This window comes from Pan paniscus, chromosome 17, assembly GCF_029289425.2.
Source record: "Pan paniscus chromosome 17, NHGRI_mPanPan1-v2.0_pri, whole genome shotgun sequence".
NCBI classification, from domain to species: domain Eukaryota; kingdom Metazoa; phylum Chordata; class Mammalia; order Primates; family Hominidae; genus Pan; species Pan paniscus.
The window spans coordinates 49,109,806-49,122,475 of NC_073266.2; the positions used below are offsets into that span (position 1 = coordinate 49,109,806).

Consider the following 12,670-nt stretch of genomic DNA (forward strand, 5'->3'; position numbering starts at 1 on the left):
CCTTATGGAATTGACTGAAAAGAGGCACAAGGGGAGTTTCTGGGTGCTGCAAATGTCTATATTTTGATTTGGGTGATGGTGACTTGAGTATGTATACTTGTGAAAACTTATCAAATTGCATTTTCTGCATATAAAACATATACCTCAATAAAGGAAATAAATGGCTAGTTAAAAAATAATAAAATTACAATATATTCATACAATGAAATAAATTATGATGTAGATCTATATTTATTGACATAGAAAGATGCCTATAATATATTATTAAATATAAAAGCAGAATCCAAAACAGAATGGAGAATACCATTTTTGTAAAAAATATGATATTGGCAGGATGCGGTGGCTCACACCTGTAATCCCAGCACTTTGGGAGGCTGAGGCGGGCGGATCACCTGAGGTCAGGAGTTCGAGACCAGCCTGACCAACATGCAGAAACCCCATCTCTACTAAATACACAAAATTAGCCGGGCATGGTGGCACATGCCTGTAATCCCAGCTACTCGGGAGGCTGAGGTAGGAGAGTCACTTGAACCCAGGAGGCGGAGGTTGTGGTGAGCCGAGATCGTGCCATTGCACTCCAGCCAGGGCAAAAAGAGCGAAACTCCATCTCAAAAAAAAAAAAAAATGATATTATATATTGATATGGGTATGCACAGGAAAAGGGAGTCATGCATAAATAAAGCTGCCGAGATATTAAAACTGGTTACTAACATTTTATGATGAGTTTTAACTACTTCAAACAGAAATCATTAAGAGAGTTCCACATTTTTTAAAAGCACAACATTAAAGCATTGCAACGACATCAAAATAAGACCAAGGTCTAAATTTGTGTTTCTCAACAGAGGTGATTTGTCCCCCAGGGGACATTTGGCAATGTCTGGAGATATTTTTGGTTGTCTCAACTAGGAGGGAGTGATAGCAACATTTAGGGTAGAGGCCAGGGATGCCGCTGAACATCTTACAATGCACAGGACAGCTCCAACAACAGCCATCTGTACTAAAATGTTTATAGTGCCAAGGTTAAGAAACCCAGGTCTATCTAAATGGACGCAAGATAGGGCCTGTTTATAAGACAGTGTTGACTTATTTCTTTTATTTCAAACAGTTCAGAAGTTGCCTGTCATTCAGAATCTCCATAAATCCCAGTGGCAACCAGCCTTCTCCTGCACCTAACACAACGCTCTCCACATATCTGGAGGGCTGGTGCTTGGAGAATCAGTTGTGCAGAGTCACTAAGAGCCAGCCCCGACTTCCATATCAGAAAAGAATATTTATAGAGGCAGAAACCTCTAAACTGGCCATGAAGAGCCAAAAGGGAGGGTGTGATATTCCACCCCCTGCCTCCTCTCCACTCCTGAGAGAAGAAGCCGCTACCAGGAAGGGCACTGATTCCTGGAATGACCAACTCCATCACATTAACCTCCTTATGGGCCCTCATAACCAACTGCTTCCTAGAAAAGAGATTGACATGTTGGGTTTTTGATAGCATAAGTAGCATTTTTTGAATCCTCAGCAAGACGCTACCAAGATAGATAAAAGTTTTTTGGGGAATGTGAGGGTTATCTGGCTGTGACATATGTCACCCCATTAATGGCCAGGATTGATTTGGCTGATCTGGCTGGCTAGGTGGGTGTCCTCTTCCTCCCTCATCCCTACATGTGCGTCCCTCCTGAAGCTGCATGCTCGTTCCAAGAGGATGACCATCCCCAATAGAGGAGGACCGGTCTTTGGTCAAGGGTATACGAGTAGCTGCACTCCCCTGCTAGAACCTCCAAACAAGCTCTCAAGGTAAGAGTTTTTTGGAGAGATAAATAGTTTTCTGCATTCTTTAAATTCCAATTGGTATATCAAGATTTAGACCTTGCTGACTTCACCATTAAGCCAGGAATAGGGAGAACTCAGGCTATGCTGTAAGGGAGACCTCTGCCATGTGGGAAGGGTAGAGCTGACATACTCCATTCCCAGAGCAGGGGGCAAGGAGAAAAGAGATGGGGGAGCAAAAAGAGGCAACTCATCTGGCAACCTGCTCCAGACCAAATTCCCGGAGGGGAAAAATCAATGGACACATCTAGGCAAATATGAAGGAAGCTTGGGGCTAGTTGTTTTCTTCACCCTGTAAAACCTAAGGGAGCTGAGAGCCTCAAGAAAAAGATCATGCCCTGTCTGATGGTATAACCACCCAATCTGTTCACCTTGCCCGCTGCCTAGACAGAGACAATTTACCAAGACAGGGGGATTTCAATAGAGAAAGAGTAATTCATGCAGAGCCAGCTGTGCAGGAGACCAGAGTTTTATTATTACTGAAATTAGTCTCCCTGAGCATTCTGGGATTAGAGTTTTTAAAGATAATTTGGCGAGTAGGGGTAGGGTAAGTGGGGAGTGCTGTTTGATCAGGTAGGAGATGGAATCATAGCGGATCAAAGTGAGTTTTTCTTGCTGTCCTCTGCTCCTGGGTAGATGTGGCAGAACTGGTCGAGCCAGATTACCAGTCTGGGTGGTGTCAGCTGATCCATCAAGTGCAGGGTCTGCAAAATATCTCAAGCACTGATCTTTGGTTTTACAATAGTGATGTTATCCCCAGGAGCAATTTGGGGAGGTTCAGACTCTTGGAGCCAGAGGCTGCATGACTCCTAAACTGTAATTTCTAAACTTGTAGCTAATTTGTTAGTCCTGCAAAGGCAGACTGGTCCCCAGGCAAGAAGGGGGTCTTTTCAGAAAAGGGCTGTTATTAATTTTGTTTTAAAGTCAAACCATGAACTGAATTTCTTCTTAAAGTTAGTTTGGCCTATGCCCAGGAATGAACAAGGACAGCTTAAAGGTTAGAAGCAAGATGGAGTTGCTTAGGTCTAATTTCTTTCACTGTCATAATTTCTTCAGTTATAATTTTGCAAATGTGGTTTCAATAAGAAGAAAGACAGGTGGATGAACCTGAAATACTGCTCCTAGTCCCTCACTTCTGAGCAGAGTGTGCTGTGGATCCAGACACTGGTGTGTTCCCTGGGAAGGGGCAAAGAGGTGCTGAGATTACCAGCAGGCTCCCTGAGGCCTGGGCTGGAGAGATGTCAAGGACTGCAAAATTGTGGGCAAATGGCAGGACTTCAGCTATGGGTGCCATTGTGATATCCAACACCACAAGGTACAACTAATCAGTAGCGCTTCAAAGGACACCAGACCTGGAGCAGGAACCAGGGAGGTCCCAAAAGGACTGACACCCACCCATGTGGATTAGAGGTCCCTCAATTCCCTGTCCCCAAGAGGCCCCTTGAATGGGGGAAAGAAATTTGAAGATGGAACATTGACCTGAATGAGACTGTGTGGATTGAAATGGAATGAAATAATGTGAATTGGCACGTGTGTCACCCTGCTCACCTTGGCATGTGTGTCACCCTGCTCACCACCCATGCCATAGGGTCCTCATGACCAGAGTTAGGCCTGTCAAGCTAAATAACAAACAGAAAGAGACCCTTCAAAGATAATAAGCTTATTTGGGTGTGCACAGAAGATTTGCAAATCTGGGATATGCAGGCTTTGGAGACTGTAGGCACATCCAAAGTGGCTGAGGCAGGGGGAAGTGTTTAAAGGCAAAAGAGAGAAGTATACATCATTTGTTTTAAAACAGAGAATGTTGGTTACAGGGGATCATCACAGGAGTTGACACTGGTTCATTCGTGGAGACAGTGTGTCAGGCAAGTGTTCTTGTGCATCCTGCTTGCTGTCCTTGTGACTCATGTAGCAAGCTGCACTTTAGGAAGTTCTTGGCAGAAGTTCTCGTTACAGGCGTATGTGCATGAGAGTCCTTCAGAAAGTCTTTGTAACAGCGTATGTCCACCGGGGCCTGTCGGGGGGTGGGGGGCTGGGTGGGGGATAGCATTAGGAGAAATACCTGATATAAATGACGAGTTGATGGGTGAAGCAAGCCAACATGGCTCATGTATACCTATGCATCAAACCTGCACGTTGTGCACATGTACCCTAGAACTTAAAGTATAAAAAAAAACCAACAAAAGTGGATGTCAGCAACTTCATGTTAAACATCTGTGTTACATTTCCATAGTAGAATGCCTAACATATACATTATAAACCATCATAAATCAAAACTGTAAAAAATAAAAATAAAAACTTACAAAAAAATAATGTGTGTCAACTTGACTAGGCAAGGGTGTGCAGTTGTCTGGTTAAACACTAGTCTAGGCATTGCCATGAAGATATTTTGTAGATGTGGTTAACATCTTTAAGCAGTTGACGCTAAGTAAAGCAGGCTACCCTTGATAATGTCGATAGGTCTTATCCAATCAATTAAAGGTCTTAAGAACAAAGACGAAGGTTTCCCAGAGTAGAAGGAATTTACCTCCAGGCTGAAACATAGGTGTCTTTCCTGAGTTCCAGCGTGCTAGCCTGCCCTACAAATTTCAGACTCAAGACTACAACAATAACTCTTGCCTGAGTTTCTAACTTGGCATCCTGCCTTACAGATTTCAGATTTATCATCCCTCACAATTGTGTGAGCCAATTCTCTCTCTCTCTCTCTCTCTCTCTGTGTGTGTGTGTGTGTGTGTGTGTGTGTGTATGTGTGTATGTGGGTTCTGTTTCTCTGGAGAGCCCTGATTGATACACTTGGCAGTATCTATCAAGTTGCAAAGGCACATACCCTTCGAACTAGGAATTCTACACTAGGAATTCCACCCTCAGATGTACTCATGCATAAGTGAAATTATGCATACACAAGATTCTGTAGTACTGAAGAAATAATTAAATGCCCTTTACTGAAGTATTTAAAAATTATGGTATACACATAGCTAGAATAATTTGCAACCATAAACAAAAAAAAGCTTCCTCTATTCTTTTATAGAATCTCATCCAAGATAATATTAAGTGAAACCAAGATACAGAATTGAGTATATGGATACTACCATTCATATAGAAGGAGGAAGGAGCGAGGGTATTGTATACACAACACACACACACATACACACGTATTCTCTGGAAGAATACATAAGGAATTGGTAATATTGGGTAACATTGATTCTGGAGAATAAGAATATATTTTTGTAACTTTAGAGCTTGGCACCATATATCATGAAAACAAATCAATTGTGAGTGGAATTAAAAGGCACACCACATAACATTTATAAGGAAAGGATGCAGAATCCTGGGTGGCTGCTCACATTACAATGAGTCTTCCTCAGTAGTGCTCTCAGGTTTGTGATTGTTCTGCCCCCTAGAGGCGGCTTTGAAAAGTGCTTGAGTTGAACGTCTCTGTGACTCCCTCATCAGCAGGCTCAGCTTAGTCTAGGAGCACAGGCCTGAAGTGGGTGCTCACAGGATGGTTTTCCTCTGCCTACTTGCCTTCATTTCATCTGGCAACAGTGGTTCCGGTAATGTTGGCAGTCAGTGGCTATCAAGGTGGGAAGAATCAGAACTTGAATAAACCACAGCGCTACTATGATCCCGTTCTTAGTGGCAGAATCACACACAATAAAAGAGAATTTGAGATCTTCAATCACTAATGAAATACCAAGACCTCTTTATTACTCAATTTGGGTCAAAAAATATCAACTAGAAAAGGAAGCTGGGAATGATTATTCACGTTTATTTATGAGTGTAGCCGCTGACATATAAATGAATTACATACTAATCATGAGGTTGGATTTTAAATATTGGCATACTCAAAATGTACAGAAAAGACATGTTTTCACTGCAGGCTGCAGCTGAATAATGAAATATGAAAAATACATTTTTGAACTATTTAATTTTTTGAAATTTAAACATATAATTTAGCAATATAGCATACATATTTCCACCATCACACAATGTTAATATTTTTCTTATTGGCTTCTAATTTCTTTTTTAATTATTGTTTTATAATAGATCCCTTTTATTGAAAGCTCACTGTTTGCAAAGCAGTCTACATTCATTATCCCATGAAATCCTCAAATAACCCTAAAAGGTAGGTGTCAGTACCACCGCACTTTGTGATTGTACCAATCAGTAATAAGATAGGTAAGAATGGCTATGGGGGAAGTCAGCTGGGTTCTAGTTATAGTCGCATCTCAGAAAATTATTTAACATGCTGACTTTAACAACCTAAGCGTCTTCTCCCTGTGTGCACACAGGGTAGACCTCTGAAGAGTGGCGCTGTAGCTTCTAGGGTAAAGGCTGTGTTAAGTCAAGGCAGGATGACAGTTCAGCTTCCTCCCAGGCTAGTGCAAAGGGCTATTCACTAGGATTAAAGGCCTTCTCTCCCAGACTGAATTGCTCACCCCCCAAAACCCCTCCTACAGAAAATTTGGAGTCCTCGTTTATTCCCTGGCAGCCCCTGCCTAATAGGGTGGTGAATTAATTAGCAAACATGCAACAAAGGATATCAAAGGTTTGGCGAAAATGGCAACATTTTGGAATAAATGACCGTAATGTGTGCTCTGCCTGCCACCCTAACTGGCGCACATTTTGCAGGTCAGTTGCTTTCCCTATGGCCAAGAGGAGGAAAAGCATCTCTCGGATTTCAGCTTGGAGGAGGAAGAGTTCAGGCTGCCAGAACTGGACTGGCACTTCTGAATATCCCGAGGCAAGGTCCCATAACTTCCTTGGGAAGCTCTGCCGCACCTCCAACCCACCCCACCCCACCCCACCAGGCTGCTGGAGTCTTGGGACCGCAGACCCCGCGGCCCAAATTCTTCCTCGCAGAGGGGAGGGGAGGGGTGTTCCGGCCGGGCAGGGCGGAAGGGAGGCTTGGGCTGGATTGTGGGATAAGATTGCCCTGGTGATGCGGAGCGAATCTGGACCCGAGCCTAATAAAGGCTGCGTAAATAAAGGTGTAGTTAATAAAGGACGGGATGGGGCGCGCGGTTGCCAGGGGCGCCAGCGTCTCGGGGCTGCCCTAATGGCTCCCGCTCAGTACGCGGCGCCAGCGCTTGTCTTGTCCCGGCTGCGTCTCTGGGCCCCACGGGCCCCTCCTCACATGGCAACTATTGTGGCTACTAGTCCAGGCGGCTTAGCCTCTGGAGTGGGTCCAGGACCCGCTCCAGCTGACCTCTGACGCCCTGGGGCCAACTTAGCCCTGGTCTTCCCGCTGCTCCGATCTCCCACGCGAATCGCCGCCATGAGCTAACTCCCCACCCCCGGGCAGACCCGGGAGAGCTTTAATTACCTGAGGTCTTCTGCTTCCTCCCAGACGTCAGCTCCGCTTCAGGAATCGACTGAGACTTTGGCTCAGAGTTTGGTTCCATTCCTGGACACGGATTCAGCTGGAGAGCTGCCCCGGGGCCAGAGCAGTTCGCTGCTGCACCCTGGGATCTGAATGACAAGCTGACTCGGCACAGAAGTCTCCCAGAGGTGGTTGCAATGCTAGACTGGGATCAGAACCAGGCCCTAGCTCGGCCTCTTTGCCTCAAAAGTAAGTTTCTAACTGTAGATCTAGATCAGGCTGCAGATCATCAGGCATATGAAATACTTGTTCCACCTCTAGATAGAAATCAAAAGCAAGGAACTTTACTGTTTCGCCCAAGAACCGGAAGAAAGATCTAGCTCAGCATCAAAGGCTTGCCAAGGTTGTTGTTGGAACTCCATACCGATTTGTATCAAAACCTCAGCATCAGAAACAAACTCTGCAGAATGGGTATTTAGATTCAAGTATGGATATACTGTATCTGGGCAGCCTGCCTCCAGAACTCCAGGTGAACTCAGATGAGCCTCCAGGGCCTCCTGAGCAAGCTGGACTTTCTCAGTTCCATCTAGAGCCTGAAACTCAAAATCCAGAAACCACTGAAGAGATCCAGTCCTCTACTCCAGCAAGAAGCTGCAGCGCAGCTTCCACAGCTCCCTGAGGTGGTAGAACTTTCTTCAACCAAAGCTGGAGGCCCCAGCTCTGCCTTCACAGTCCCTTGAGGGGGTCCACTCTTCAACAGAGCAGAAGGCTCCAGCACAGCAGCTACCTGCCTTTGAAGAGATCCTAGCTCCACCATTGATACATCATGAGGTAAATGTTCCATTGAAAAGTTGGAGTGAAGTTCAGCACTCACACTTGCCCAGTGTCACAATCAAACCTGTGGACGTGGAGCTTACGGTAACTCCAGAGCCAGGTAAGAAACTTACAACAAGCCAGGAACAGGCCCCAGCTCAGCCTCCAGAACACCCCAAAGAGGTGGGCTCTTCCTCAACCCAATTATAGCCCCCAGCTCAGACTCCAGACCCCCCTAAGGAGGTAGAACCTTCTCCAGTCCAGCAGAGTTGCCAGATGAGCCACCAGAGCCCCCTAAGGAGGTTGAACCATCTGCAACCCAGCAGGAAGCCTCAGGTCATCCTCCGAAGTCCACTGAAGAGGTCAGTCCTCCACTGCAGCAGGAGATACCAGCTCAGCCATCAGAGCCACCTGAGAAGGTCAAACCATCTCCAGTCATAAAGCAGGCCCCAACTCAGCTTTTAGAGCCATATTCAAAGTAATTAACTGGTATTATCTGTCCAAGAGATTGGATGGATAGGAAATTAAACTTCTGGGAGATGCCTCATTATTTGTACCAGTGGCTCCACATTATTTCTTGATTAATTGTGCAGACTGAGAAGCTGACAGCTAGTTTTTCCAATTCAAGAGTCATCATGGGGATGTTCTCAATTGTTGTTAGTGGGACTTGTGTTGTTTCCATGTCGAGATATTGTAATGCCGGTAATTTAAACAGATAATAATCTCCAATAGTTGTCAGAGGATTGTGATTGAGAATTGTTAGTGGTGAAGGTTCGAGATAGAAGCTCTTCTTGCTGTCCCTCCTGCTGCTCCCTTGCATAGCACCAGTGCTGGAAGTTTCTGAGAGCAGTCTGCAGGTGCTGAACATCATACTTAAACTGGTCAACCCGAAGTTTGGCATTCTGCCTTTTATTAGGGGGCTCCTTGCTGGACAAAATCTCCAGATGTTCTAGATGGCTGAATATCTGGTCTGTGCTTGCTTGGATTTCACCTTCTACTAAGTGCACAGACTGCTTGTCTGCCATCTCCAGGTGTCCCATGTGAGAATGTATCTCATGGACCTGCTTGTGCGTTTGCTGGTTCAGGGGCTCCATGTCACCGGCCCAGCTGGCCCCAACTCCAGCTCTGGCTTCCTTGGAATATGTCCTCGCAGCCCTGATTCTAATTTATTTTTTTTAATTAAGATGCATTGGTTTTTTGCTGATCAAAAATTCTGACATATGGCCGGGCGCGGTGGCTCACGCCTGTAATCCCAGCACTTTGGGAGGCCGAGATGGGCGGATCACGAGGTCAGGAGATTGAGACCATCCTGGCTAACACGGTGAAACCCCATCTCTACTAAAAATACAAAAAATTAGCCGGGCATGTTGGAGGGCGTCTGTAGTCCCAGCTACTCGGGAGGCTGAGGCAGGAGAATGGCGTGAACCCGGGAGGCGGAGGTTGCAGTGAGCGAGATCGCACACTGCACTCCAGCCTGGGCAACAGAGCGAGACTCCGTCTCAAAAAAAAAAAAAAAAAAAAAAAAAATTCTGACATATTACTGACAATTTCAAAAACAGGAAAAGTCTGACAGTATTAGTAGGGTTGACTAAAACAATATGAAATTGACTAAAATAAGTGGACTGTTTTGCAATTAAAAAATTTTAAGTCAATGCAAATATTTATAACTTTTAAGTCTCCTCTAAAAGATAACCAAGGAGCTTATTTAATCCTGTTTTAAATGATGTTAAATTCTTTGCAGATTATTACATAGGATATATTTTAGTAATGATTTAAAGGAGGAAGAAGCAGCCTATTTTATGTTCATTGTAAGTGTTTCTAATAATCATCATTGAATGGTGTTAAGTAGCCAGGAGCAGAGATATTGGGGTTATGGTGCTCTGTGAATCAAGTTAATGACATGCCCTTTGATTTTCCAGAACATAAACTCTCATTGCTAATACCCCTCCCTCTGACCATTGCTTTTCATCAAAGTTCTTTCCTAGATGTTGTGTCCTCTACAAACTGTCAGTGATGGTTGTTGCATTCCCCTGGTTCAGTGGTCACTTGCATGCTGGTGACACTCGACTCCAGGCTTGCTGGAGCTTCCAATATGGGTATCCCTGGGAGTATCAAACTCAATGTGTCTCTGTACTCCAGCCTCGGCTACAGGCTGGAATTTTGTCTCTAAAAAACAGAACAAAACAACAAACTCCATGTGTCTAAAAGTGAAATCACTCTCATTCCCCCAAAATTGTTCCTTCATTCACTATCACCCACTAAGTCAACCAGGCACTGGGTTCTACGCTATTCTCCTTCCTTGCCTTCATATCAAATTCTTCAAACCTGTCCAATTTTTCTACCTAAACTGTCAAATTATCCTATCCTAGATCGGACCCTAGACACCTCTTACCTGCACTATTTCAATCATTTCCTGATTTCTTAACTCTTCTTCCTGTCTCCCGTCTTTCCTCTCTCTGCATTCATCCACAGCGTAACCAGAAGGATGGATCCAAAACGCAGTTCTGGAGACAAACTATCACTTCTGGTCACACAACTTGGTATATGAAAAAGCATGAAGCCAAATAACCCTACTATATCTTCTGATTTATTAAATATACGTGTATTTCAATATATGGAGAAGTTTGTAACATATAAGCAGAAGTTTCTAAGACAGTTTTCTACATACCATTACCTGATGCATAGATGTCTCTCACCGGGACAGAGATGTCTTATTCAGGAGTTCACCTCCACATTGAACAACTCCAGACACACTGAATTCTGAGGGGTGCCCCTCTAATAAGAACAGTTCCCCTTAGAATCGGCAGCAGAGCAGTACTGACCGGAGGCCCCCTCTCTTCTGTGCCAGAATTGCGCCTTCGCATCATGTTTACTTTCCTTTTCCTTCCACTGCTGAGAACAGTGGGGCTCTCTGCGCGCTCATGATATTCTGGGGACTCTTGTGTGATTCCCTACTACCACTTAGGTCACCAGGATCCACCAGGACCCTCTTTAACTGCACAGGGCTCCCTCGGATGCCACAAGAACTCTAGGAACCTCACTGCTGCTGTGGAGACCCTATAAAAACAGCAGAACCAGAGTGGGCTGTATAAGGAGCTGTGATTTGGCCCCACTTAGTGGAACCCAGAATTAATTTCCTCCCAGAAATAATGCGGTCATTCTGGTTATGGTTTGTACTACTGCTACTACCATCATTAAATTCAGAGGTGCTGGCGGGGCGCAATGACTCACACCTATAATCCCAGCACTTTGGGAGGCTGAGGCAGGTGGATCACCCAACGTCAGGAGTTCGAGCCTGGCCAACATGGTGAAACCCTGTCTCTACTAAAAAATACAAAAATTAGCCGGGCATGTGGTGCATGCCTGTAGTCCCAGCTACTCGGGAGGCTGAGGCAGGAGAATTGCTTGAACCCAAAAGGCAGAGGTTGCAATGAGCCAAGATCGTGCCATTGCATTCCAGCCTGGGCGACAAGAGTAAGACTCCATCTCAAATAAATAAATAAATAAATAAATTCAGAGGTGCTAAATAGGACTTTGGGTTCATTCTAAAAAATTAAACTACTACAGAAGCACTATGGGCTGTAGGAAAACGTGTGCTGAACTGACTTACCAGGGACCATTTGGAGTATAGTCGACCAATATTTGAGCCCAAATAAATGAATCTTAGAATCAGGTTAATGTTAACTTGATTTTTTTAAAAGTCCACTGGAGGCACTATAATACATGAACTATAATATCCATCTTTTTTGCATTATTCATTTTATCTTACTTTATTTCTTAAGTTCAGGGGTACAAGTTCAGGTGTGTTACATAGGTAAACTTGTGTCATGGGGGTTTGCTGTACAGATTATTTCATCACCCAGGTATTAAGCCTAGTACCCATTGGTTGTTTTTCCTGTTCCTCTCCCTCCTTTCACCCTCCTACCTCCAATAGGCCCTACCCATCTATGTGACCATGAGTTCTTATCATTTAATTCCCACTTATAAGTGAGAACATGTGGTATTTGGTTTTCTGTTCCTGCATTAGTTTGCTAAGGATAATGGCCTCCAGCTCCATTCATGTCCCTGCAAAGGACATGATCTTTTTCTTTTTATGGCTGCATAGTATTCCATGGTGTATATGTACCACATTTTCTTTGTCCAGTCTATCATTGATGGACATTTAGGTTGATTCCATGTCTTTGCTATATAATATCCATCCTTACCAGTACATGTATTCTCAGATGTTTTCTCTAGCACTCTAAAGCAATGGACATGGCTTGCTTGTGTAGGTCATCGTATTCGTGTCATAGGGCACACCCTGAGATGGAATTTCCAATATTTTGAGGGAGTAGCATAAATAAAGCTGACTATCTGAAGTCATTTTGTAATGTTATTCCTCTTGCACCTTTACTCCAGCCTCACTGGCTTTCTTGCCATTGCTCAGACACACCAAGGTCATGCCCAGCTTAGTGTATTCCTATTGCTTGGCATGCACATCTCAAGATTTTGCTTGACTCTCCCATAGCTGCTTTTGTTCTGTTTGCAGAAAAACCACAGCTGAGTGCCCAATTTAAAATAGCCTCCTCCTGCCCAACTCATCTAATCCCTTTGTTCTGCTATATTTTTCTTTAAAACATATATTTATTGTAAATATATAGGTTATTTGTTTTCTGCTCCTTCAACTGTTATGTAAGACCTATGAGGATAAAGAATTTCTCCATCTCCTTCACT

At 44.2% G+C, this 12,670-nt stretch overlaps 1 protein-coding gene across 1 annotated transcript; it reads right to left on the reverse strand.

Annotated features, from left to right (window-relative positions):
• Positions 1 to 3,416: 3,416 nt before the first annotated feature.
• On the reverse strand, positions 3,417 to 10,435 carry LOC117976766 (Golgi SNAP receptor complex member 2-like). Its single transcript, XM_034943561.2, has 2 exons — positions 7,148 to 10,435; positions 3,417 to 5,395 (listed from the first exon to the last, which is right to left on the reverse strand). The coding sequence occupies exon 1, from the start codon at positions 9,049 to 9,051 to the stop codon at positions 8,665 to 8,667; it is 387 nt and encodes a 128-aa protein (XP_034799452.1). The 5' UTR covers positions 9,052 to 10,435; the 3' UTR covers positions 3,417 to 5,395; positions 7,148 to 8,664.
• Positions 10,436 to 12,670: the final 2,235 nt, after the last annotated feature.

Bases quoted from the DNA above. Each gene is read 5' to 3' on its own strand.
- LOC117976766 (XM_034943561.2), bottom strand. From the start codon at position 9,051: ATGGAGCCCCTGAACCAGCAAACGCACAAGCAGGTCCATGAGATACAT.